This window comes from Astyanax mexicanus, chromosome 5 (genome assembly GCF_023375975.1).
Source record: "Astyanax mexicanus isolate ESR-SI-001 chromosome 5, AstMex3_surface, whole genome shotgun sequence".
In the NCBI taxonomy this organism is placed as follows: domain Eukaryota; kingdom Metazoa; phylum Chordata; class Actinopteri; order Characiformes; family Acestrorhamphidae; genus Astyanax; species Astyanax mexicanus.
This window is the reverse complement of record NC_064412.1, coordinates 46,434,392-46,461,112: the sequence shown is the minus strand read 5'-3', so window position 1 is coordinate 46,461,112 and position 26,721 is coordinate 46,434,392. Positions and strand designations below refer to the sequence as shown.

Below are 26,721 nucleotides of genomic sequence, written 5' to 3'. Positions count from 1 at the left end.
TTTGACTTGCTTTTCTCCTGTTTTAGTTCTGTTTCTGACAGATATGTAAATGATTAGGTGTGGTCTGACTAAACACTACCCTATAAAAAGTAGGGTAGGTTTTAGGGTAGTGTACCTCTTGGTAAGAAATCTTTGACTGCATCATAACTTTCACTCATATACAGTAAAACTTATTTACATCCCAGCTATCAACTTATTGTTTACAGCATATTCATCCTACCACTGAATGTTTAATCACTTTGAGGAATGGTAATTACCACACAAACTCTCCTGAATTCTTTGAGGACCGCCTCCTCTCCAGCTTCCACTTTCTGCTGCCAGTTCTCTCTGGATGGAGGTTAAGCTCCTCCCATTTCTCCAGTGGAGATGGAACAGTTACTGTAAATGATCCGTCAGATGTTAGACTTATAATAAATGTGAGATGGTGTGTTAAGTAAACTGGATTTGATGCTCTGATAGGTCTGTTTACCTGGATCCAGACAGTCTTTTACAGGAGTGCGGGAACGGGGTGTGTTCTGTTCTACGTCCACCTGGATCAGCTCAGTTTCCTCCCCTTTCTTTCTGTGGGGCGTGGTCCTGCCAGACACTGGGCTTCTCCTGTCCTTACTGTTCCTCCTCTCGCCGGGCTCGCTCAGGTCCAGCAGGTCCAGTGAGGAGGACAGGACTGTGGATAAGGGGAGAGATGGGAATACAGTACAGAACTGTGGAATGACCTCATGGGCTGAGCCCAGGTCCAGTCCCGACCCCAAACGTCACATAGATAAAGAGTGAGCTTGTCTTCCCCGACTCAGATACGTGCCACGCTAATGTGATGTGACACACCTGAGGCTGCATTGAGAACTGTGCATGGGGTGTGGAATGTGGAGAGGATGTGGAATGTGGAGCGGGTGAGAAATATGTGGAGGGTGCAGGATGTGTGGAGGTTATTTGATATGTGGAATTGCGAGATGTGTAGAGGTTACAGGATGTTGAGCAGGTGAGGAATGTGTGGAGAGTGTGGGAAGTGTGGGGGGTGCAGAATGTGGAGCACATCTGTTGGGCAGGATATTGAGGGAGTAGATGGGGCAGGATATTGATCAGAGGTGGGGTTGGACACTGGTGGAGGAGATGGGGCTTTACACTCAAGAGGAGCTGGGGAGGAACACTGGGGGAGAAGATTGGGTGGGACACTGGTGCGGGACATTGGCCAGAGGTGGTGCGGGACATTGACCAGAGTTGGGATGGGATACTGTGGCAGGAGATGGGGTGGAACACTGGGGAGGAAATGATGCAGGACACCGGGGAAGGAAATGGGATGGACACTGGGGGAGGAGATGGAGCAGGACAATTGTAGAGAAGATGGGGCTGGATACTGAGAAGGAGGTGGGGCGGGGGCATTTGGAGAAAAGATGGGGCAGGACACTGTTGAGGGAGATGAGGACTGACACTAGGGGAAAAGATCTGGCTTTACACTGAGAAGGGGGTGGAGTGGGGCACTTGGAAGGATATAGGGAGGAACAATGGAGGGTATGAGGCAGGGCACTGAGGGTTTGGAAAGTCAGCACTCTTACCTGCTGTGTTAGAGGTGACAGGACGGATGGATTCGTCACACTTCGTCTCACACAGGAAGTCGTCGATGGAGGGGCTCAGCAGGGGTCGGCTTTCCTGTTGCTCATTCACCAGCTGAAAAAGCCAGAGAAATATTTGGCTGAGATAAAGGTAAACACATCTGCCATCCACTCTGCCCACTTTCAGAGTGTAGTAAAACCAGACCCTTAAGGTGCTTATTCATTGCACCCGGTATGCTGCACTACATTCCGCTCTTCCCACCTGATTCTGATCTGATTCTGGTACTCCTCCTATTATCTCTATATGAGTGTAGAGAAATGTTTTGCAGCTAAATGTGTTCACTAATTGTTAATATTAGTCTCTCACTCGCCCATGTTCTTTTTTTTTTAAGATTTATTTGTAATTATCTATTAACCAGGCATATTGTCCCACTCAGTCAGCTGCTAGTCAACTGTATATCCCCCATCACTAGTGATGCCACAACACAAGGAGGGTGAAGACTAGCACATGCCTCCTCCGACACATGTAAAGTCATCCACCGCCTCTTTTCGAACTGCTGATGCAGCATTGCCAAGTAGCATCATAGCGCGCTTGGAGGAAAAACAGCGACTCGGTTCCAATACATCAGCTCACAAATGGCTTGTGCTGGTCGACATCACCCTAGGAGTGATAAGGGAAAAGAGTTGGTTGGACTACACTTTTTCCTGGTTTTCTGCCACAGTACCGCTTGCCACAAGGTAAACAATAGCGCAGTGGAGACGTGGTTTCAATGGGGGTCAGCCTACAGTGAAGCGGCTACCTTGTGCAGTGTGAAAGCACCTTTAGTGCAATCAGATATTGGAGCTGTGAATTACAAAAACGGTTAGCTAAACTGCTAAATGTGTTTAACAGCAAATCCAGCCAAAATATTTCCTACTTTTTATGTACTAGATTTTCACTGTTAGCATTGTCTCAGGTTAGAATTGTTAGCAGTAGAGGTAACAGTGATTTATGTCCTAACAGCAATCATGTGCACAGATTGAAGTTGTGCCACATGCTGATGTGTGGGGCGACTATCCTTGGATTCTAAACTTGGGGTTGATGAGGCTCCCCCAATCAATGGTCTGTGCAGAAAATATGACCTGTATGACAGATAAGATTTTCTACTTATGACTTCTTATACATTTTTATATCTGAGTTTAAATGGAACTAAACATTAAACACAGCATTTATTCAAACTTAAAATAATCTCAAAAGTTACATTTTCTTTTTGTAATTTTATTTCTAATTTTTCCCATTTTCTCCCCAATTCACATGGCCAATTACCCAGCCCACTCATTAGGACTCCCTGTATCACTAGTAATGCCCCAACACACCAGGAGGGTGAAGATTAACACATGCTTCCTCCGATACATGTGAAGCCAGCCGCCACTTCTTTTTGAGCTGCTGCTGATGCAGCATTTCCGAGCAGCCAGCGCGCTTGGAGGACAGTGCAGCAAATCGGTTTTGATACATCAGCTCACAGATGCCGTGTGCTGCGGACATCACCCTAGGAGTCATCTACCCACCCAGAGGAAGCAGGGCCAATTTTTTTTGACGGCAAAGCTGCATGAGCGGGGATTCGAACCTGCGAACCTGCTCATAGTGGCAGCCTCTGGACCACTCGGCGCCCAAAACATTTTCACCTGACCCAGTTTGAGAAAGTCATATGGTACATTGGACATACAGGATCAAGGATCTTGGTCCAGACAGTAAAAAATGGCCCTTAGTGCAATGACAGGCTGGGCTTTGATCTGTCAATGATGAGTCCCAGGCTGGTTCTGTTCTATTTACAGAACTGCAGCTCCCATTCTCACCCTGGACGGTGGCCGTGTCTCGCAGTCTAAAGGCGGCTCTTGATCTGCCTGTGTTATTAGATGTAGTTAAATACGCCTGTATGCTGTCACTATCCTTGAGATCCAGTTTTGTCTTTTTTTACTTTTCTGTACCACAGAGGCAAATGGACGACAAAACTATCAGACAGCGGAAAAAAAATAACTTTTTTTTGGGGTGTTTGGTGTGTGTGGGTAACGTCTCCATAATTAAGATGAAACTCAATTCCTGACGTTATAGACCTGCCCCCTACATTATTTCCACCCCCAAGCTCCCCCCGGAGTTACCTAATCCCTGATCGGACACGTGAGGGTAAATCAGACAGTGCACTCGTCCTTTGGGAAACCGGTGGCGCAGAATTGAGAAAACACATCAATCATCATCGGGTCTCACGGTGCTCGCGTGCTGGAGAGAAGCTGGGACAGCACTCGGTGTACTGGGTCCAGGCGAACAGTGCCGGAGCTTCCTCACTGTAATTGCCTCTCCATCAGAGCCTGTTTGTCTGGGCTGAACAGTCTGAGAACAGCGTTCAGTGCTAAATCTGCTCCTCTGAGTGAATCTCTCCTCCTGCAATTCTAATTAAAAAACAGCAGAACTGCAGCAACGTTTATTTCTACTGAAAACAGGACTCCACTAACACTCTGTACAACTGCATTCACCCAACAGGTAAACATGATCCAAATATGATATTTTAGGTCGTACGCTATGTGATTCAGGTGTGTTATCTAATATTTTCAGTCACGATTTTGGTCATTTTTATATGTGGTCTAATAAATATAATACCTATCCAATAAACTGTAATGTGTCTGAACATCCAGATCAGAATTCAAGAAGAATGAAAAATGTACAACAGCTGTGGGAGAGAGATTATAAAACTAAATGGGAAAACCTATATTGCAACCAGTCCAAATTAGAAAAACAGAGAATGTGATCAGATTATCAGAGTGTGCTCCATCATATCTGAATATAACACTGGCCTCCATCCACTCCACCATTTACCAAACTGAGTGATCTTAAACTTCTCCAATGAACACCACAGCCCTGAAATAAATAAATAAATCAATTTAATCATTTTGTTTCTGGCTTTCTGCTCTTGTTAAGTAATGAGCTGTACTAGAAATAGTTCTGTCCTGCTGGGTTTGAATGTTTTGGAATTCAGATGTAATTTAAAAAAAATTGTGATTGAAAAAGTGATTTTTTTATAATAAACTGGATTCCAGACATCTGATCAGTTCTGAACGCTGTGATTCAGAATCAAAACCCCAACAATCAGATGAACAATTCTAATGGTGTGATTGTACTCCAGGCCTGTTGGGGTCACTGGGATCACATTTAATACCAAAGTAATGATTATTAGTTTATTATTAGCAACTCTGCTTCAGTAAAGTAAATTACAATAAAGACTATATCATTTAAAAAATGAAAAGGTAACTTATAATTATGTTTTGGACTCTTAAATTACGAATTTTAAATGTAATTTCTTACATATTGACAATTCATTAGGAACATTTCTGTTGGTTTTCATTGGAGAAGTGTTGATTTGATATTCAGTATTGTTGTTAGGCTGATAGTGGCAATAATCACTGCATCAAATATCAGGAAAAATGTATAGTCTGTTATGATTTATCATTCTACATTATGCCATAAATGCTAAACCCTAGAATATTAGTTTCACAGTTTGAATGTGATGATATCTAGAGGGCTGTTAGATTAAATGCATTAAGATTAATCATTAAAACTGTTTAAGAGAGAAAACAAGATGATATTTAATTGTTTTAAATAATCAGAATATACTACTCAAGGTTTCGATTCCAGTTTTGGACATGAAGAAGTGATATTGTAACACTTTTATTTCAAATAAAAATATATTTAAATAATCAGAACTAATTCTGTTTTTTTATGTTGATCTTTTATCTTGTTACTTAATTCTGTAAAGCTGTGTGAATAAATTAGATTTTATTTGATATTTAAAGATTTGAAATTTTAAATGATTTTAATCTCTTTTCCGTGTCTGAAATAAAAAAAAAAGAAATAATATGTGCCTCAATTCTGACAAACCTCATTGGACAGCAGTTGAAATAATGATGTGGAGTTTTTAATGTTGGCTGCTGTGGTTCCTCCAAAATGGTGAGTCTGCTGGGACAACTATCCTGCTGGAGGATCGAGCCGAGTGTCTCTTTTATAATCATTAGTAAAATATATCTTACTCAGAGTCTTAATTAGATAACCTCCCACACAGCCCCCTCCCCTATCCTATACCAGACCAACCCCCATCCTACACAAACAAACACACCCAACCCCCCACACCTCTGTACTCAATAACAGCGATTCTGCACTTTTGGCAGAAATATAAAGCACTGCTTATATTAATGGGAATTATTAAGGGGACAGTGCCATCCCAGTAATTACAGCAGAGTGCATGCTCACTAGTCCTCTGTGTCGTTACTGCCGGAACACAAACAGCACCGCTCTCGGCCTGGACTGAATTATTCATGTTAAGAACATCTCCATAAACTACACTTATTTTATTGTGCTGCACTGTACCAGCAGGCGGGCACTGTACCAGCAGGCGGGGGCACTGTACCAGCAGGCGGGGGCACTGTACCAGCAGGCAGGCACTGTACCAGCAGGCGGGGGCACTGTACCAGCAGGCAGGCACTGTACCAGCAGGCGAGCACTGTACCAGCAGGCGGGCACTGTACCAGCAGGCGGGGGCACTGTACCAGCAGGCGGGGGCACTGTACCAGCAGGCGGGGGCACTGTACCAGCAGGCGGGCACTGTACCAGCAGGCGGGGGCACTGTACCAGCAGGCGGGGGCACTGTACCAGCAGGCAGGCACTGTACCAGCAGGCGAGCACTGTACCAGCAGGCAGGCACTGTACCAGCAGGCGGGGGCACTGTACCAGCAGGCGGGCACTGTACCAGCAGGCGGGGGCACTGTACCAGCAGGCGGGCACTGTACCAGCAGGCGAGCACTGTACCAGCAGGCAGGCACTGTACCAGCAGGCGGGGGCACTGTACCAGCAGGCGGGCACTGTACCAGCAGGCGGGGGCACTGTACCAGCAGGCGGGCACTGTACCAGCAGGCGGGGGCACTGTACCAGCAGGCAGGCACTGTACCAGCAGGCGAGCACTGTACCAGCAGGCGAGCACTGTATTCTGCAGGTGGACTAGAGAACTGCGTTCTGTCCTTAAAGTGACTGCTGAATGGTGCGCTCCAAAGTAAAGATATGCAGTACAAAAGTTTTAGACAATTAGATTAGTTTAAGGGAAAATTTGAATAAAAAAGGAGGTTATGATTATTTACTCAGTAAAAAACTGATATTTAGTGCCTGTCCAAAAAAAGGGTCACATACTATTTGGTTGGACTATTATTATTATAGTTTATGGAACATATTTGCCTTGACATTGTTTCCACAAGCTTCTGCAGTGTCACAAAATGTACTAATTTCGGCAAGTGATAAGGAATAAGGTAGAGTGGGAATGAGCTGAGGAGATAAGCTGGGGAGTTGGAGATAAGTGTGGACGAGGTAAGGAAGAAGTAGGGAGTTTGGAATGGGATAGGAAGTTGAGGATGAGGTGGGGATGAGGTATGGAATTGGGAATGAGTTGGGGATGGGGTGAGGAATTGGGGATGAGTTGTGAAGTTAGGGACTTGGAGATGAGGTGGAAATGAGTTGGGGATAAGATGCAGATGAGTTGGGGATGTGATGAGGATGAGTTGGGGATGAGATGAGGATGAGTTGGGGAGTTGGGGATGATATGAGGATGAGTTGGGGAGTTGGAGATGTGATAAGTTGGGGATGAGATGAGGATGAGTTGGGGAGTTGGGGATGATATGAGGATGAGTTGGGGAGTTGGGGATGAGATGAGGATGAGTTGGGGAGTTGGGGATGTGATGAGGATGAGTTGGGGAGTTGGGGATGAGATGAGGATGAGTTGGGGAGTTGGGGATGTGATGAGGATGAGTTGGGGAGTTGGGGATGATATGAGGATGAGTTGGGGAGTTGGGGATGTGATGAGGATGAGTTGGGGAGTTGGGGATGATATGAGGATGAGTTGGGGAGTTGGGGATGATATGAGGATGAGTTGGGGAGTTGGGGATGTGATGAGGATGAGTTGGGGAGTTGGGGATGATATGAGGATGAGTTGGGGAGTTGGGGATGTGATAAGTTGGGGATGAGATGAGTTGGGATGATATGAGGATGAGTTGGGGATGTGATGAGGATGAGTTGGGGAGTTGGGGATGATATGAGGATGAGTTGGGGAGTTGGGGATGTGATGAGGATGAGTTGGGGAGTTGGGGATGATATGAGGATGAGTTGGGGAGTTGGGGATGTGATAAGTTGGGGATGAGATGAGTTGGGATGATATGAGGATGAGTTGGGGATGAGATGAGGATGAGTTGGGTAGTTGGGGATGAGATGAGTTGGGGATGAGTTGATTGTCATTATCACTGATCAGTTGAATTGCATCTAATGCACTTAAATTTGAAATAATTAAAAAGCAAGTACACTGTGGAGTTAACCTCCCAGAATTCCCAGAATGCACTAGGACTAAAATTGATGTACAGTTATATACAAACTGTCACTGAGCAGATTGACGTGGTATTTAAATGATGGTTCTGAAGTTAAGTCTGTAGTGTTTAACTAGGACAAGTTTATTAGTATAAAGTCCGATCCTCTGGGATTTGAACTGGAACATGTTTTAGAACGTCTGACCTGATAAAGATTTTACAGTAACTGCCTCTTGGGCTCCTGTAACAACATTTCATTTCCTGTGCTGGATGACTACAACAACAACAACAATAATATTAATAACTACATCAGAGCAGTGTTCTCTGCTGCTCACACTGATTACAGGAGCGTGTTCTGACTCAGGCCAGATTGGGTTCGGGTACGGTGGGTTCCGGCGTCGCCTGCGGGTGAAATAGCTAGATGGTTTTGTATTGTTTCTGCTGGATTCTCTGTAAAATGCTGTGTGTCTGTGTTTGCGAGGCCTGAGGGCAGACTCAGGATTATGTAATGGAAAACTTCAGCTAATTGCGCCGCTTGGGCCCGACTCCTGCCGAGATCCGGGAGATATGGTTGTCAGGGGAAACCAGGAGCGGTTAAGCTGGCGAGTCTTCGGGGGCAGCGGCAGGGCGGTGGCGCGTGCGAGAGGTTCACCAGCCAATTATTACAGAGCTTCAGATAACGGCAGGAATTCATCATCACTGAGCTCCAACACTGAACTGCAGCAGAACAGCAGCCAGTTCTGATTCTGAGGCTAAACCGGGTTTGTGTTTAACATCAAACATTTTGATCCTTAAAAAATGTTTTTCATTTTTAATGTAGGTCAAAAACTGGTTTTGACTAGCTGTTAATATTAATAAGAATATTAATTACATTCATAGATTAATTTACCTTAACACACAACTGGCCACTGAGGGTATCCTTTAGAATGGTGCATATACTATGAGGGCTATAGGAGAGGTTGCTGAGGTATCAGACAGAACAGTATAAGAGTACAGAATGGAGCGAAGTTAGGAGGTTTACGCTGCTTATGAGGTGTAAATATCTGTCTCACTGGATGAAACTGCCTTTTAGATATTTCCATAAATACATAATCTTCATTCTTTCAAAATAAAGTCTAAATGGTTAATTGAAAAAAAGTATTCCAAAAAAGTATTCATCCCCTTGAACCTTTTTACATTTTGTCGCGTTATGTCCACAAAATTAAATATGTTTTATTGAAATTTTAAGTGATAAACCAACACAAAGTAGCACAAAATTGTAACGAAAATGATACATGGTTTCATGGTAATACTTTACATTAAGTGTTGACAAACTAACATGAATTAATACATTAGTTACCATGAATAATACATGAGGTAATACATTAACAAAGCTTAGGCAATGTTAATAATGTTAATTAAACACAGAACTACAGCATTAATTAATGTTACTTTCACATTACAAGTGAATTATTTGTTAAGATGAACAATAAATTATATACTTTATTATCATATACTTTACTAATGCTAGGTAAACAACAAGAAACGAACAACAAACAAGTAACAACTACAGTAGTTCATCTTCTTGTTATTTGCTTATATACTGCAATCATGCATACAGTAATTGTTAAATATTTATTAAGTAAATATTAGTCTGGATGGTGCTTATTTTTCATTTCATTATATATTATTAATTAATAAATATCTAACAATGACTGTATGTATAGCTGCAGCATATAAGCAAATGACAAGAAGAGCAGTTGTTACTTGTTTACCCAACATTAGGTAACATTATTAATGAAGTGTATGATTTATTGTTCATTTTAACAAATGCTTTACTTCTAACGCTAGTTCATGTGAAAATAACATAAATTACTGCTGTAATTCTGTGTTTAATTAACATTACCTAAGCTCTGTTAATGTATTACCTCATGTCTTATTCATGGTAACTAATGCATTAATTCATGTTAGTTAGTCAACACTTAATGTAAAGTGTTACTCGAAATTTGAATCAAAAGTTCAAGGGCTATGAACACTTTTGCAAGCCACTGTAATTTTTATTGGTTATTTTACAGTATTAACACTCTTCACTCCAGAACATCCCTCAAACTGTCACACTGCATTACCCAGAATACCACGTCCTCTCACACCACAGTCACATGCCTCTCTTCAGCCAACCATGGACAGCTCCCGCGCTTTGTCACCTGACTTTAATCCTCTGCAGCTGTGACTGAGTAGTGACTCCTTTCACCTGTGCTTCATTGTCTGTGTTTGTAAATGTAGCCAGGTGTAGGCACTACGGTGCTTATTTCCAAATAGGTGTTACTGTTGCTTTAAGGCTCCTCCTTGTCTTGCTACCCTTAAGTCTGTGCTCTGTGCAAGCTCAGAAGGAAGAAGAAGCATGACCCAGTAGTGTTATTTTCCGGTCACAGCAGCAGCTGAGAAATTCAGTTTCTAGAGGTAATTATAGAGATTATTCTAAAAATTACCATCAATAAATGCACATAAGCACCTCTTGATGCATATTTGTAATGTTTTGGGTGTAGATGGTGTCTTTCATCGTGGATGGTGTTGGATTGTATGTTGGCTCACTGAAAATATTCAAATGATGTGGTGAGTTTAATTGACTATAAAGCCATCACAAGACTAATCTGAAATCTAATCAATTTAAGATAGAATAAAAGAGAAACCCCAAAGACTGATTTTGTTTTTTAGTGCTGGCTATTTATACTGGCCACGTATATAAGGCATGTTTGTATCATTTGCTCCTTGTGAGGTATTGCCAAAACTTTGTAAAAAAAAATCATTTCTGTGGTTGATTTTCATATTTTTGACCCTTCCTCTGTTTTTGGATTTACCCTTTGAATTTGCTCCTTTGCTGTAATTACTGGATCTTGTTTAATTTTTTGACCTTTTGCCTGATTTTTGACCTTGTTTCTGCCTGATCCCTATGTGCTTGTTTTTGCTGTATGTGTTTTTGACCTGGCCTGGCTTTTTTTAACATTGTTTTGAATTACCCTTTACATATTAAACCTGTTTGCTGGTTTTATATCTGTGAGCATCTGGTTTGTCCTGAAAACGTGAAAGACCTGCATGCAGACGGCAGATTTTAACATAACAAGGCAAGCTATTTGGTGACTGTTTGACTCTCTTTCCCAATCCGTTGAGTCACTCTCAATACAACAAGGAAGCCAACAGAAACAACTACCTGAAATTGTCAGTAATATGAGAGCCATATTAACACACCTACAATCTATCAGCCCATTCTCCATGCTCCAGGCTCACCCAGTAACTACTACCCCAGTGAGTCTTGCCATTTGCTGTAAATAAGCCAGAGATGTTTGATGGTACACCTGATAATTGCCAGGGCTTTCTATTTTATAACACAGGTAAAAGGAGTCACCATCAGTCACAGCTACAGGGGATTAAAAGTCAGGTGACAAAGAGTGTGAATAGTCTATGATTGGCTGAAAAGGGACATGTGACTGTGGTGTGAGAGGGAGTGGGATTCTGGGTAATGCAGTCCATTGAAGAAGAAAGATACATGAAGTGTGACACTAACATGCACATTTATTGTTGCGTTCCACTTGAACTCGTTCCAAGTCGCAGATACTAACCTGAAACAATGCTAACAATGCTAACCTGGAAAGAAGCTAACAAATGTGAACTAGAACAAAGCTAACAGTGCTAAACTGCAACAATGCTAGCAATGCTAACCTAAAATGATGCTAACAGATGCTAAACTAGAAGAATGCTAACAGTGCTAACCCGGAACAATGCTAATCTGGAATGATGCTAACAAATGCTAAACTAGAACAATGCTAACAGTGCTAAACCAGAACAATGCTTACAATGCTAACCTGGAACATAAACAGTGGGAGATATTTTAAATGGAATGACTAGTGTTTAAAAAACACTGGTAAATAATTATTAAACCAGTCCAAGGTTTAAATAATGTAAAATTATGGGAATGTTTAACAGAAACACAGATTCAACATCCGGTTTCTAAGGTATAGTGGTTGGACAATGAAACTGAAACACCTGTCATTTTAGTGTGGGAGGTTTCATGAATAAATTGGAGCAGCCTGGTGGCCAATCTTCATTAATTGCACATTATTGCACCAGTAAGAGCAGTAAGAGTGTAAAGGTTCAATTAGCAGGGTAAGAGCACAGTTTTGCTCAAAATATTGCAATGCACACAACATTATGGGGGACATACCAGAGTTCAAAAGAGGACAAATTGTTGGTGCACGTCTTGCTGGCGGATCTGTGACCAAGACAGCAAGTCTTTGTGATGCATCAAGAGCCATGGTATCCAGGGTAATGTCAGCATACCACCAAGAAGGACGAACCACATCCAACAGGATTAACTGTGGACGCTGTAAGGGGAAGCTGTCTGAAAGGGATGAACTGTCTGTCGGGACAATAAATTATTGTGGTCTAAAACCAGGTGTTTCAGTTTCATTGTCCAACCTTTGTAAATAGAACATAGAATAATTACAGTAATAATAGTTTTAGATTTAAACCCCATACAGCAGCTCATAATGAATAGAGACAGTATGTGTGAGGTTGGTGGTGAGGATTTGATGGTAGACAGAAACTATGACCAGTTTAAAGGTTTTAGAGGTCAGAAATGGGGATGAACAAAGCCTTGGCTTCAGTCAAGGGCTCTCAGGATGGCGGCGGCCTTTGACCCTGTGGGGTATCTGCAGTTCTGCCCACCTTGTTGGTCACGGGGAGGAGGGGCTTGCCTTCTGAAGACGCCTTATTGGGAATCTCCTTCAGGACCATGGCAACGGTCTTATCTGCAGCCCTAGAGTCTTTCCCCTACAACAGTGAAATCAACAACGACGAGGGTCAGGACAAAAAACTTAAGTACTCCAATATAATATTAATGTTATTACTCTTATTGTTACTCTTATTAATGCTCCTACTGGCTGAATATTACAGCTTAACAAATGATGTGGACGAAAATGGTTCATAAGATTTTGATATACTGACAGCAACAAAACACTTCTTAAAATCAACTTTAATCCACCCTCACACTCCACCTCCCTCACACTCCACACCCTCACACTCCACACCACACCACACACTCCGCTCCCTTACACTCCACCCCCTCACACTCCACACCCCACACTCCGCTCCCCCACACTCCACACCCTCACACTCCACACCCTCACACTCCACACCCTCACACTCCGCTCCCTTACACTCCACCCCCTCACACTCCACACCCCACACTCCGCTCCCCCACACTCCACACCCTCACACTCCACACCCTCACACTCCACACCCTCACACTCCGCTCCCTTACACTCCACCCCCTCACACTCCACAACCTCACACTCCACACCCTCACACTCCACACACTCACACTCCAAACCACACACTCCACACCCTCACGCTCCACACCCTCAAACTTCACATTCTCACACTCCACACAACACACTCCACACCCTTACACTCCACACCACACACTCCAACACCTATATACTCCACCCCCTCACACTCCACACCACACACTCCACCCCCTCACACTTCACTCCCTTACACTCCACCCCCTCACACTGCACACCCTCACACTCCACACCACACACTCCGCCCCCTTACACTCCACACCCTCACACTCCACACCACACGCTCCACACCCTCAAACTTCACATTCTCACACTCCACATCACACACTCCACCCCCTCACACTCCACACCACACACTCCACCCCCTCACACTCCACACCCTCATACTCCACACCACACACTCCAACCCCTCACACTTCATTTCACACCCTCACACTCCACACCCTCACACTTCACACCACACCCTCACACTCCACACATTCACACTCCACACAATCATACTCCACACCACACCCTCACACTCCACACCCTCATACTCCACACCACACACTCCAACCCCTCACACTTCATTTCACACCCTCACACTCCACACCCTCACACTTCACACCACACCCTCACACTCCACACACTCACACTCCACACAATCATACTCCACACCACACCCTCACACTCCACACCCTCACACTCCACACCACACACTCCGCTCCCTTACACTCCACACCCTCATACTCCACACCACACACTCCGCCCCCTCACACTCCGCTCCCTTACACTCCACCCCCTCACACTCCACACCCTCACACTCCACCCCTCACACTCCACACCTCACACTTATACTCCACATTCTCACACTCCACACCCTCAAACTTCACATTCTCACACTCCACACCCTCACACTCCAAATCCACACCCTCACACTCCACACACTCCACCCCCTCACAATCCACACCACACACTCCACCCCCTCACAATCCACACCACCCCCTCACACTCCACTCCCTCACACTCCACACCACACACTCCGCGCCCTTACACTCCACCCCCTCACACTCCACACCACACACTCCACCCCTCACACTCCACACCCTCACACTCCACACCACACACTCCACCCCCTCACACTTATACTCCACATTCTCACACTCCACACCCTCATGCTCTACACCCTCAAACTTCACATTCTCACACTCCACACCCTCACACTCCACACCACACACTCCACTCCCTCACAAACCACGCCACACACTCCACCCCCTCACACTCCACACCACCCCCTCACACTCCACACCACACACCCCGCTCCCTTACACTCCACCCCCTCACACTTCACCCCCAAACACTCCACACCCTCACACTTCACCCACACACTCCACTTTCTCACACTCCACACCCTCACACTCCACACCCTCAAACTCAACATTCTCACACTCCACCCCTCACACTCCACACCACACAATCAACATTCTCACACTTTACGCCCTCATGCTCCACACCCTCCTGCTCCACACCCTCACACTCAAACCCTTCACGCTCCACACTCTCACCCTCCACACTCTCAAGCTCCACATTCACACACTCCACACCCTCATGCTCCACACTATCAAACTTCACATTCTCACACTCCACAGCCTTACACTCCACCCCCTCACACTTCACCCCACACACTCCGCACCCTCACACTTCACCCCCTCACACTTCACCCCACACTCCATTTGCACACACTCCAAAACAGTGAAACAACGACAAGAGTTAATATTTTATTATTTTTATTATTATTATTACACATTCCACACCCACACACTCCAACCCTTCACACTCATCCCCATACACACTCAAAATCCTCACATTACACCTGCACAAACTCCACAACCTCACAGTCCACCCCCTTACACACTCCACACCCTTACAATCAAATCCTTCACACTCCAACCGCACATGCACTCCATCTGCACCTTTATTTCACCCACACACAGTCCACCCGCACACACTCCACCTGCAACTTTACCCACAAACTCCACTCATGTCACTCCACCCTCACCCTCAGCTTTACTTTTTACACAGCTTTAGTCTACCTTCAATTTTACTCCACCCTCTCCCACATCTTCATTCCACACCCATCTTCACTCCACCCGCATCTTCACTAGACCCACATCTTCACCCTACCCCCACCATTAGAATCACTCCACCCACATCTTTACTCCACCCACATCTTTACTCCGCCCCCACCCTCTGAATAACTCCACCCACATATTCACTCCCCTCACATTTTCACTTCACCCCCACAATCAAAATAACTCCCACATCTTCAATACACCCACATATTCACTCCTCCCTCACACTCTGCGTCACTCTACCCTCAGCTTCACTCCACCCTCAGCTTCACTCCACCCTCACAATCTGCATCACTCCACCCTCAGCTTTACTGCACCCTTACCCTCAGCATCACTCCACCCTCAGCATCCTCCACCCTCAGCTTCACTCCACCTTCAGCTTTACTGCACCCTTACCCTCAGCATCCCTCCACCTTCAGCTTCACTTCACCCTCATACTCTGCATCACTCCACCCTCAGCATCCTCCACCCTCAGCTTCACTCCACCCTCAGCTTCACTCCACCCTCAGCTTTACTGCACCCTTACCCTCAGCATCCCTCCACCCTCAGCTTCACTTCACTCTCACACTCTGCATCACACCACCCTCAGCTCTACTGCACCCTTACACTCTGCATCACTCCACCCTCAGCTTTACTGCACCCTCACACTCTGCATCACTCCACCCTCAGCTTTACTGCACCCTTACACTCTGCATCACTCCACCCTCAGCTTTACTGCACCCTCACACTCTGCATCACTCCACCCTCAGCTTTACTGCACCCTCACACTCTGCATCACTCCACCCTCAGCTTTACTGCACCCTCACACTCTGCATCACTCCACCCTCAGCTTTACTGCACCCTTACACTCTGCGTCACTCCACCCTCAGCTTTACTGCACCCTTACACTCTGCATCACCCCACCCTCAGCTTTACTGCACCCTCACACTCTGCATCACTCCACCCTCAGCTTTACTGCACCCTTACACTCTGCATCACTCCACCCTCAGATTTACTGCACCCTCACACTCTGCATCACTCCACCCTCAGCTTTACTGCACCCTCACACTCTGCATCACTCCACCCTCAGCTTTACTGCACCCTTACACTCTGCATCACTCCACCCTCAGCTTTACTGCACCCTCACACTCTGCATCACTCCACCTTCAGCTTTACTGCACCCTTACACTCTGCATCACTCCACCCTCAGCTTTACTGCACCCTCACACTCTGCATCACTCCACCCTCAGCTTTACTGCACCCTCACACTCTGCATCACTCCACCCTCAGCTTTACTGCACCCTCACACTCTGCATCACTCCACCTTCAGCTTTACTGCACCCTCACACTCTGCATCACTCCACCCTCAGCTTTACTGCACCCTTACACTCTGCATCACTCCACCCTCAGCTTTACTGCACCCTCACACTCTGCATCAATCCACCCTCAGCTTTACTGCACCCTCACACTCTGCATCACTCCACCTTCAGCTTTACTGCACCCTTACACTCTGCATCACTCCACCCTCAGCTTTACTGCACCCTCACACTCTGCATCACTCCACCCTCAGCTTTACTGCACCCTCACACTCTGCATCACTCCACCCTCAGCTTTACTGCACCCTCACACTCTGCATCACTCCACCTTCAGCTTTACTGCACCCTCACACTCTGCATCACTCCACCCTCAGCTTTACTGCACCCTTACACTCTGCATCACTCCACCCTCAGCTTTACTGCACCCTCACACTCTGCATCAATCCACCCTCAGCTTTACTGCACCCTCACACTCTGCATCACTCCACCCTCAGCTTTACTGCACCCTCACACTCTGCATCACTCCACCCTCAGCTTTACTGCACCCTTACACTCTGCATCACTCCACCCTCAGCTTTACTTCGCCGCATACAGAGAGTCACTTCAACTCCACTGGTTCATTTTTTAAACAGCAATAGCGACTCATGCAGCCTTTTAATAATTCCTGGATGTTAGTGGCTAATACTAGCAGCCCTGTAGAGCTGCAGCGATAGTGATGCACTTTTACAGGAAAAAGATAATTAAAGAATCAGATTTAATGCTGACAGCATCCCTGAAAAGAACCATAACAAGCAAGCGAGATAATCCCATCTGTGTTTGTAGGTTTTGCATCCTTGTTATTGAATGTAACCTACTTAATGAACCCTGGCTCTAATCAGAATTCAAAATTACACATACAGGAGTGTTTGCCAAATAGATATCGTAAACTTGTGTATTATTTAACTACTATAGACCAAAAAAAACCACATATTTGTTTCAGAGTTTAAATTCCCCTCTACGATCTTCCCAGAACTATTGGAGCTCCTCATGGATCATGTGACCATCCCAAGCCTTTTGGACTTCCATTGTCGCGACTCTCTGAGCGATAATTACAGCCTAGTCACTAAAGTCTGTCACTTTAGCGCAAAGCCCCGCCCCTTGGGACTGGAGTTTGGCTGTTATGTAAGAACTCAGACTGAATAAGCCTTTGTTCCTGTCAAAACACTCGCTGACCTCACACCATCCCAAAACGGTTGCACAAACCTGTTCTTACTGGTTTAAAAAACTTCCAGTATAGAACCATTAAAAACAATCCAGATTTACATTCAGATTTTCACTTTTAACTTCAGATCTGTTTATTTATATTGCATTTGGTTCTGTGTTTAATTCATATCTGCACCTAAGTCCTTTATTTTACCTCATTGCACTCAATTGTATAGCTATTCTGCATTTCATTGGCTTGTATTTTCTAAGTATCCATAAAGTTGAATCTACACTTGTCTGATATATGTTTATTGTATTTTTGTTAACACTTTATAATAAGGGTACATGACATGACATTAATTAAGGGATTCATTAAGGATGAACTCATCAGTAAGTAATGATGAATTAAGCAGGAACAAACATATTAATAACTGCAAGGTTAAATTCCTCACCTTCTTAATGCACATGGTTTGGTTTTTTAGTTCCATCCTTTCATATTTTATAGAATGGTAGCATTTAAAATCATACGTACAAAAATACACTTATATTTTTATACTTATATTCTATTACTACTGTACACACATACCTGTAGATGACTTACTGCTAATTCCAAGAAGATTAGTTGGCAGGAGAGTTTAATACACTTTATTGTTTTATTGTTATGTCCTATTTATCTGTCATAAAAGCAACAAGACATCTGAGGCTGTTACATTGGTAAAAGGTAAAAGAGCACCCATTAACATCTATTAAGTTGTTTTTATATGTGAGTGTTTTATGTTATTTTTCCCCAGTGTATTTTTGTAATAATTAATAAGTTATATAAACATGACTGAAAGCGACTGTAAATGCATTAAATGTTAAGCATTTATTACTGATACTTCATGAGTAATTTATCATGTTTGTGGAGTAAAGTCATGAACAATTCCCTCTTTATTACTGATGAAATACTACCAAATATGTATATAGAGTTTCTGTAGCATTCCCATTAGAATAACGGCGTGAGTCTTTATTGCTGACAGTCTTGAAAACAACTTGAAGAACCAACAACAAAAAAGAGCTTGTGCCTCAACGAACAAAAATAAAAAATAAACTAACAAAAAACAGCATAAGAGCTTCTGCCTCAACAAACAGGCTCTGTCATTCTGCTTCCTGTTCGCACTTTACCCAGTAACTTCGTGGGCCTTTTTCCCGTTTTTACAAACTAAGGAACATGTTGTTAGAAAATGCAGTGCAACTCAGAAACAATACATTTTAATGAGAATAAACCTATTTATTAACTCAATAAATGTTCTTTATACACCTTTAGGGTTATTCACAATTTATCAGCACAGAGCTTTAAAAACTCCATGGCCATGCAATTACCCAACCCACTCAGTAGAACTCATCCATCACAAGTTTTTAGAGCTCAGTACTAATTCGTATCGAATGCGTACATACTGAATCTGAGTTAGCTATGGGACATTTCATAAAAAAAACGTTATATTTATAAGATAACGTTTTTTTTTGGTTTTTTGCCTTTTTTGTACTATCATTCAACATAAGTCAAGTACTTCAGTATGTTGGTAAAAAATACACTTTGAATAATTCCTAAAGTTTAACCCTAATCTATTGAATTTAAAATTAAGTTTATTCTCATTAAAATGTATTGTTTCTGAGTTAATATGTTACTATAAATTGTGTAATAAACTGTATATATAAACTATAAGGTAATGTTTTGTTTCTTTGCTTTTTTCTTTTTTTCTATCATTCACCATAAGTGAAGTACTTCAGTATGCTGGTAAAAAAACTGTTAATTACCCTAAAGTTGTATTAAAAACATATACTGAATTTATAAATAGATTTATTCTTGTTAGAATGTGTTGTTTCTGAGTTCCAATGCATTTTCTATGGCATGTTATTTAGTTTATAAAAACAGGACTTTTATGTTGAAGGCCCACGGAGTTACTGGGTAAAGTACAAATAGAAAGCATCAGGCACTGAGCTCAGCACTCAGTTTAGCCCCTGATTGTTGAGGCAGGAGCTCTTATGCTGGTTTTTGTTAGTTTATTTTTTTTTTTGTTCGTTAAGGCACAAGCTTTTTTTTTTTTTTTGTTTCTTCAAGTTGCCTTTAAGACTGTCAGCAATAAACTGTCCCTGAATCATCAGTAAAGACTCCCGTTATTCTATTGGGAATGCTACAGAAACTCATATATATATATATATATATATATTGTGGTAGGCCCCTGGGGTTAGGGGCGTACCCACTGTGACCCGGAAGGAGGAAGCGCACAGATAACACAGACACGGGGAGTAAATGAACTCAAAACATACCTTTTATTGCGGCTTTAAAACGCCCTCCACCACACCCAAAACAAACTTAAACAAACATAGCCCAATGGGGCTCTAGAGTCAGTATAATGAACTTTAGTTTGGTTAAAGGTCCGTGCACCCTCAGCCCTCAGCTCCCCAGTCAAGAGTCTCCCCTCAGTGAGCTGAGGCTGAGTTTTATACCTGTCCCAGCCGGCTGCTTAATCAGTCCTGAATGCACACCGGCTGGGACAGACATGGCTGTGAGTTCCGGCGTGGGGCGGACCCACGGTTCCCCCGCCTCCTCACGCCACAATATATATATATATATATATATATATATATATATATTTGGCAGTATTTCATCAGTAACAAAGAGGAAATTGTTCATGACTTTACTTTAGGGTCCACAAACATGATATATTACTCTTGAACATATAATGCATTTACTGTCGCTTTCAGTCATGTTTATATAACTTATTAATTATTACAAAAATACACTGGGGAAAAATAACATAAAACTCTCATTGTCACGCCCTCGCTATGTTTCCCTGGGTTTTCCCCGTTTACTAGTGTGTTTCTCCAGTACTTTTCCGTCACGTGTGTGTAATTTGTAGCTCCGCCCCTTCCCCAGGTGTTCAGTGTTTCATGTTACTATTCATAGCTCACTTTAGTCCATGTTTATCCGTCGGTCTTTGCACCTTCTCTCCTTGTCTATCTTGTCACGTCATAGCTTTGTTTTGCCACGTATCGTAATTTGCTCTCCTCCATGTTTATTGTTCTTTGTTTAGTTTGTATTATTTGTTTATATCTCTTGTTAGTTACTATTCCTTGTTTTGTATATTATTTACGTATTTATCCTTTGTATATATTCCCTAGCCCTGTTTTGTTATTATCTGTTTAGTTTAGTCACTTATCTGTTTAGCTTAGCTCTTTGTTGGTTTTCCCTGTTTGTTTATGTACATTTACTTATTCGTTATTCCCCTGTTTGTTTATTTGTTTATTTGTTATTTATTAAAGTCTGTCTTACCCGCGTATAAATCCGCCTCCCGTCTGCTCCATCGTTACACTCACAACAAGTTAATGGATGTGCTATTTTACCTTTTACCAATGTAACAGCCTCAGATGTCTTGTTGCTTTTATGAAAGATAAATAGGACATAACAATAAAACAATAAAGTGTATTCAACTCTCCTGCCAACTAATCTTCTTGGAATTAGCAGTAAGTCATCTACAGGTATGTGTGTACAGTAGTAATAGAAGTGCCAGCATTCTGGAAAAGATGACAGGATTGGCATGCAGGTGTCTGTGTTGTATACTCAAAAATATAAGTGTATTTTTGTACGTATGATGTTAAATGCTATTATTCTATAAAATATGAAAGGATGGAACTAATAAAACAAACCATGTGTATTAAGAAGCAGATGTTTTACAGAATTATATGAGGAAGGGAATGTGGGATGTCAAATGGAAACCACATGCTTAATTAACATATTAATTACTGGTATATTCATATAGTGTACAAAGCCTTCATTCATTCATTCATTCATACACAAGGAATTTAACCTTGCAGTTATTAATATGTTTGTTCCAGCTTAATTCATCATTACTTACTGATGAGTTCATCCTTAATGAATGCCTTAATTAATGTCATGTCATGTACTCTTATTATAAAGTGTTACCGAGTTTTTTTAGTAATTTATAAGGTTTGTGGGGTTTTAAAGAAGAAAATCAGCCATCTTTTATAATTATTATGACCATTTCCAGCTTTAAGACAAACATTGTTACTCTGAAGACTCATTTTATGCAAATAATCAACATTCATAATTATTTTACTTTTTATTACCTTTTTAAAACAGTTTTAAAAGCTTAAACACTTCATACACTTCTATTAATTTTTTAGATTATCCTGGACAGGAAGGAACAGACAAACTGTCTGCAGTAACACCAGTAACACCACAAGACTAAACCAGTATTTCCCAGTCCTAATACTGGAGGTGCTTTAGCCACTGTTTCCCTGCAACTACCAGTAATAATCTGAGCTAAGAGCAGGTAAACACTACAGTGTAGCCGCTCACATTCAGAGCTCATAGTTACATTCCAGGGTTTTCAAAAACTAAGTTTAACACTGACATGCCAAAAGTCATGAAATAGAAATGAGTACTGTACCCCCTAAATTTTAAGTCTAACTGAGGCTTAAGAAAGCTGAACTGACCTGTTGGATATGTGGGCGGGGTCTGCTGCACTGAATGTCTAATGGACAATTTTAGACAGAAGCCTCCAGTCACCATCATTATCCTCCACTGCACTCTCCGCTGTGGAAGGTGATGATTTCTTGAGGCCACTGCAGTCATGTGTCATTCTGTAGTCCTTGTATGCCCATATTTGCCCAGAGTTCTGTGTCTAACCTGAAATTCTATATGGCCAGAATGGCTTTTCAAAAACATGCCTAAAATTCTGGTGGTAAATAAATATGTACAGAACCCTATATGTTTTATTCGGAGTACATTTTCCTCCTGAAAAACACTGGATCCTTTGAATTACGAGATTTGACATAACACCAGCGAACTAGCATTCACCCAGCTGATCCAACTAATGACCTAACTGCAGGAAAACACTACAACTAGCAGCACTAGCAGAGCCAAGAACCAAGATGTAAATGCTGTAGCAGCAGTGTAGCTGAGATGGGTGCTATTAGCGTGTTTAATTAGAGGTGGCTGTTCTATGCTCCTGCGGTGGATTGGTGGCCTGTCCAGGGTGTATCCTGCCTTCCGTCCGATGCCGGCTGGGATAGGCTCCAGCCCCCCCCCCCGCGACCCTTAACGGGCGATTTATGATGAGCGAGTGAGTGAGAGCGTTCTATGCACTACGCTGTACTCAGTATGAACTCGAAACAAACTGATCAACTGGTTATACTGACAGACCAGTTGGACCATCAAATACAAATCAAAGTACATTATATACTGTGCTGGATATACTCATCCAGCTTGTTTACTCCCCTGCGCCTCTGGATTTTACAGCAGGCCACAGTGCAGTGGTTTGTTTATCTTATGAAGATTCAGTGAAGTTTATTATGCAGTAAAATAAATGAGAGAAATTTCGTTGTTTTAGTACATTAAGCCACGTTAACCCTTTTCCTTTGTTCTGAAGTAACACTGTCAGTGCTGCTTGTTTTAGCATTTTTCTACTGTAACACCCAGCGAGGGCTAGTTAGTTGTTAGTTGATTAGATGGATCAGGTGTGCTGTAATTAGTTTAAATCAAAAAGTCTAAATAAACTTTAAGGGTGTTTTCACACCAGCACTATTTGGTCAGGTCAAAACGAACTCTGGTCTGTTTGTAACTTTAGTGCGGTTCAACTGAGCAGGTATGAAAACACTAATCGCACTCGGGTGTGGATCAAAAGAACCGGACCGAGACCAGCCTTCAGTGTTAAAGCACAAGTATACGTGCTGGAACACAGAATCAGAACTATATTTACTTTCTTTGTATATTTACTCTCTCGCCAGAGGTTCTGACCAATTAGAGGAGACAATGTGCTTGCATGGTTTATTGGTGCACATTTTCGGCATTTAGATTTATGCCTGTGTGAAACCAGGCCAAACAAATGGAGAAAACGCTCCAAATAAAAACAAACTCATGAACCGATTGGGACCAGAGAACCTAACTACAGGTGTGAAAACCCCCTAAAATTCGTGGAGAAGCGCTTCTCCAGAACCAGCACTGAGAACCACAGAGATCAAATCAGCTCGCATTTTGTAACGCTGTGCCATGAAGTCAGTTCAGTGCGCTGTAGCAAAAGCTAAAAGCTAGTATTATATTAACAAGTAAAATGTACATAGAATAACACATACAGGGTGCTGAACATATTTATTTACAAAAAATGTGGTAGAGGCGAGTTTTTATTAAGCCCATTCATTCTGGCCATATAGAAATTCAGCTTATGCCAAGCTCAGACTACACGACATTTTTGTCCCTCACAATGTTCACTATGTCAGATTAAGCAGTTGTCTTCCTTTTGCGTCGTTCTCGGGGTACTGGCAACAGTACACTACCCAGAGAGAACTTAAGGTATGGTAAAGATGTAGCTACTTAGGTTTCAGTGCCTGTAAACCGAATATTTCATGGATGAATTATTAGATGATTCTTCTGTTTCGCCGGTCCAGAGAACTGCAGGAGCACCGTCCTGCTTTCTTTTTTCATGTTCACATCTGTGCGCCACAGAACGCTCCGTGTTCCTAATGGTCAGAGTCAGGGAGCAGGTCGCGGAGCATGTCAAACTAGGAGATAAAATACAAAAAAATCAAACATGCTAGTCTTTCCGTCGGACGCTCTGATCCAGGCATTAGACACTGAACTCCAAATATGGGCATAAACAACATGGCAGCGACAACAAAATGATGATATGACTGCAGTGGCTTAATGGTGCATTCTCAGTACACGTGATACTATGTATGGAGGAATGTTAAAGGTCCAGGAACTGGTGGTGATTATAGAATATATACAGTTGCAAGAAAATGTATGTAAACCCTTTCGGATTACTTTCAGCATTTCTTTCTGTATTTCTGCATACACAGTCTGCTTAAAGTAATACCACACAAAAATTATAAGTTTGCCTGGTTTTATTGAACACAACATGTTAATATTCACAGTGCAGGGTGGAAAAAGTATGTGAACCTTTGGATTTAATTTAATTTGGTTGACCCTCTTTGTCAGCAAAAACCTCAACCAAATGTTTCCTGTAGGTGCAGATCAGACCTGCACAACAGTCAGGAGGAATTGTGGACCATTCCTCTTTACAAAACTGTTTCAGTTCAGCAATATTCTTGGGATATCTGGTGTGAATTGCTCTCTTGAGGTAATGATGCCACAGAGCATCTCAATTGGGTTGAAGTCAGGACTCTCCACAGTATATTTAGCCAGTACTGCTGTGGAACTTTTTGCAAACTTCAGACGTAGTAGCAGTAATGTTTTTTTTGGACAGCAGTAGTTTTTTCTGTGGTGTCCTCCCATGTGCTTAATTCTTGTTTAATGTTTCCTTATTGTAGATTTGTCAACAAAAATGTTAGCATGTGCCAGAGATTTCTGTAAGTCTTTAGATGACACTCTAGGATTCTTCCTCACCTCATTGAGCTGTGCTCTTGCAGTCATCTTTACAGGATGATCACGCCTAGGGAGAGTAGCAATAGTGCTGAACTTTCTCCATTTGTTATACCATGAACACATGAACATCAAGGTTTTTAGAGATACTTTTGTATCCCTTTCCAGGTTCCTGCAAGTCAACAATTCTTGAACGTAGGTCTTCTGAGAGCTCTTTTGTGTGGGACAAGATTCACATCAAGAAATGCTTCTTAAGAACAGGAAACTCAAAACTGGTGTGTTTTTTTATAGGGCAGGACAGCTTTATCCAACACATCCAATCTCATCACGTTGATTGGACTCCAAGTTGGCTGACTCCTGTCTCTAATTAGATCTTAAAAATGTCATTAGCCTAGGGGTTCACATGCTTTTGCCACCCTGCACTGTGAATATTACACACATTTTTGTGTGTTATTAGTTTAAGCAGACTGTGTTTGTCTATTGTTGTGACTTGGATGAAGATCAGAACACATTATATGACCAATTTATGCAGAAATCCAAGTAATCCTAAACGCATCATATACTTATTATTGCAACTGTAACTAGCCTCAGAGAATATATAGCGTTTTATTAACGGGTGTTTTTGTAATAATTCTGATACTTTTATTATTTCAAAAATTCTGTATGTTGCTCTAAAAATTACACAGTTGGTACAGTTTTTATTGATGAAGGTTAGAATTGCCATCTGTGAAAATGAGTCTCTATATACACATTTATATGTATTGAATGAAATGGTGTATTTTACTTAGTCTGATCTATGTTCGTCTCAGTCGCAGTGTCTGAGTGTCTCAGGGTTTCAGTGGTTTTGTGTTTTGGCCGGAGGGCGTCTCTCTGGAGAACATAATGTTTTTAATGGAGCAGAAAAAACCACCTGTGTCCAAAATACAGAAACCAGTAAATAAAATAAACACAGAATATTCTGCGATAAAATCAACTTGTATACCTGTTCTGTTCAGTGCTGTGTGGTTATATAGTGTTTCTGTGTTGTGTGGTTTATAACGGTTTTGTGTTGTGTGGGTATATACTGGTTCTGTGTTGTGTGGGTATATACTGGTTCTGTGTTGTGTGGGAACATAGTGCTTCTGTGTTGTGTGGTTTATAACAGTTCTATGTTGTGTGGGTATATAGTGGTTGTGTGTTTTGTGGGTGTATAGTGGTTCTTTGTTGTGTGGGTATATAGTGGTTCTGTGTTGTGTGGGTATATAGTGGTTCTTTGTTGTGTGGGTATATAGTGGTTCTGTGTTGTGTGGGTATATAGTGGTTCTTTGTTGTGTGGGTATATAGTGGTTCTGTGTTGTGTGAGTATATAGTGGTTCTATGTTGTGTGGGTATATAGTGGTTCTGTGTTGTGTGGGTATATACTGGTTCTGTGTTGTGTGGGTATATAGTGGTTCTGTGTTGTGTGGGTATATAGTGGTTCTTTGTTGTGTGAGTATATAGTGGTTCTTTGTTGTG

General features: G+C 42.5%; 1 protein-coding gene across 3 annotated transcripts in view; it reads right to left on the bottom strand.

Moving 5' to 3' along the window:
* pex5la (peroxisomal biogenesis factor 5-like a) overlaps window positions 1-26,721 on the bottom strand; it is a 126,438-nt gene that overhangs the window by 38,013 nt on the left and 61,704 nt on the right. For 2 of the 3 annotated variants that reach the window (XM_022685330.2, XM_022685331.2), the window contains exons 2-5: window positions 12,618-12,722; window positions 1,551-1,662; window positions 470-664; window positions 258-378 (exon numbers count right to left, since the gene is read on the bottom strand). In XM_022685330.2, the coding sequence (XP_022541051.2) occupies window positions 258-378; window positions 470-664; window positions 1,551-1,662; window positions 12,618-12,722 (533 nt within the window). The remainder of the gene's footprint in view (window positions 1-257; window positions 379-469; window positions 665-1,550; window positions 1,663-12,617; window positions 12,723-26,721) is intronic. The other variant, XM_022685332.2, reaches the window with a different exon arrangement.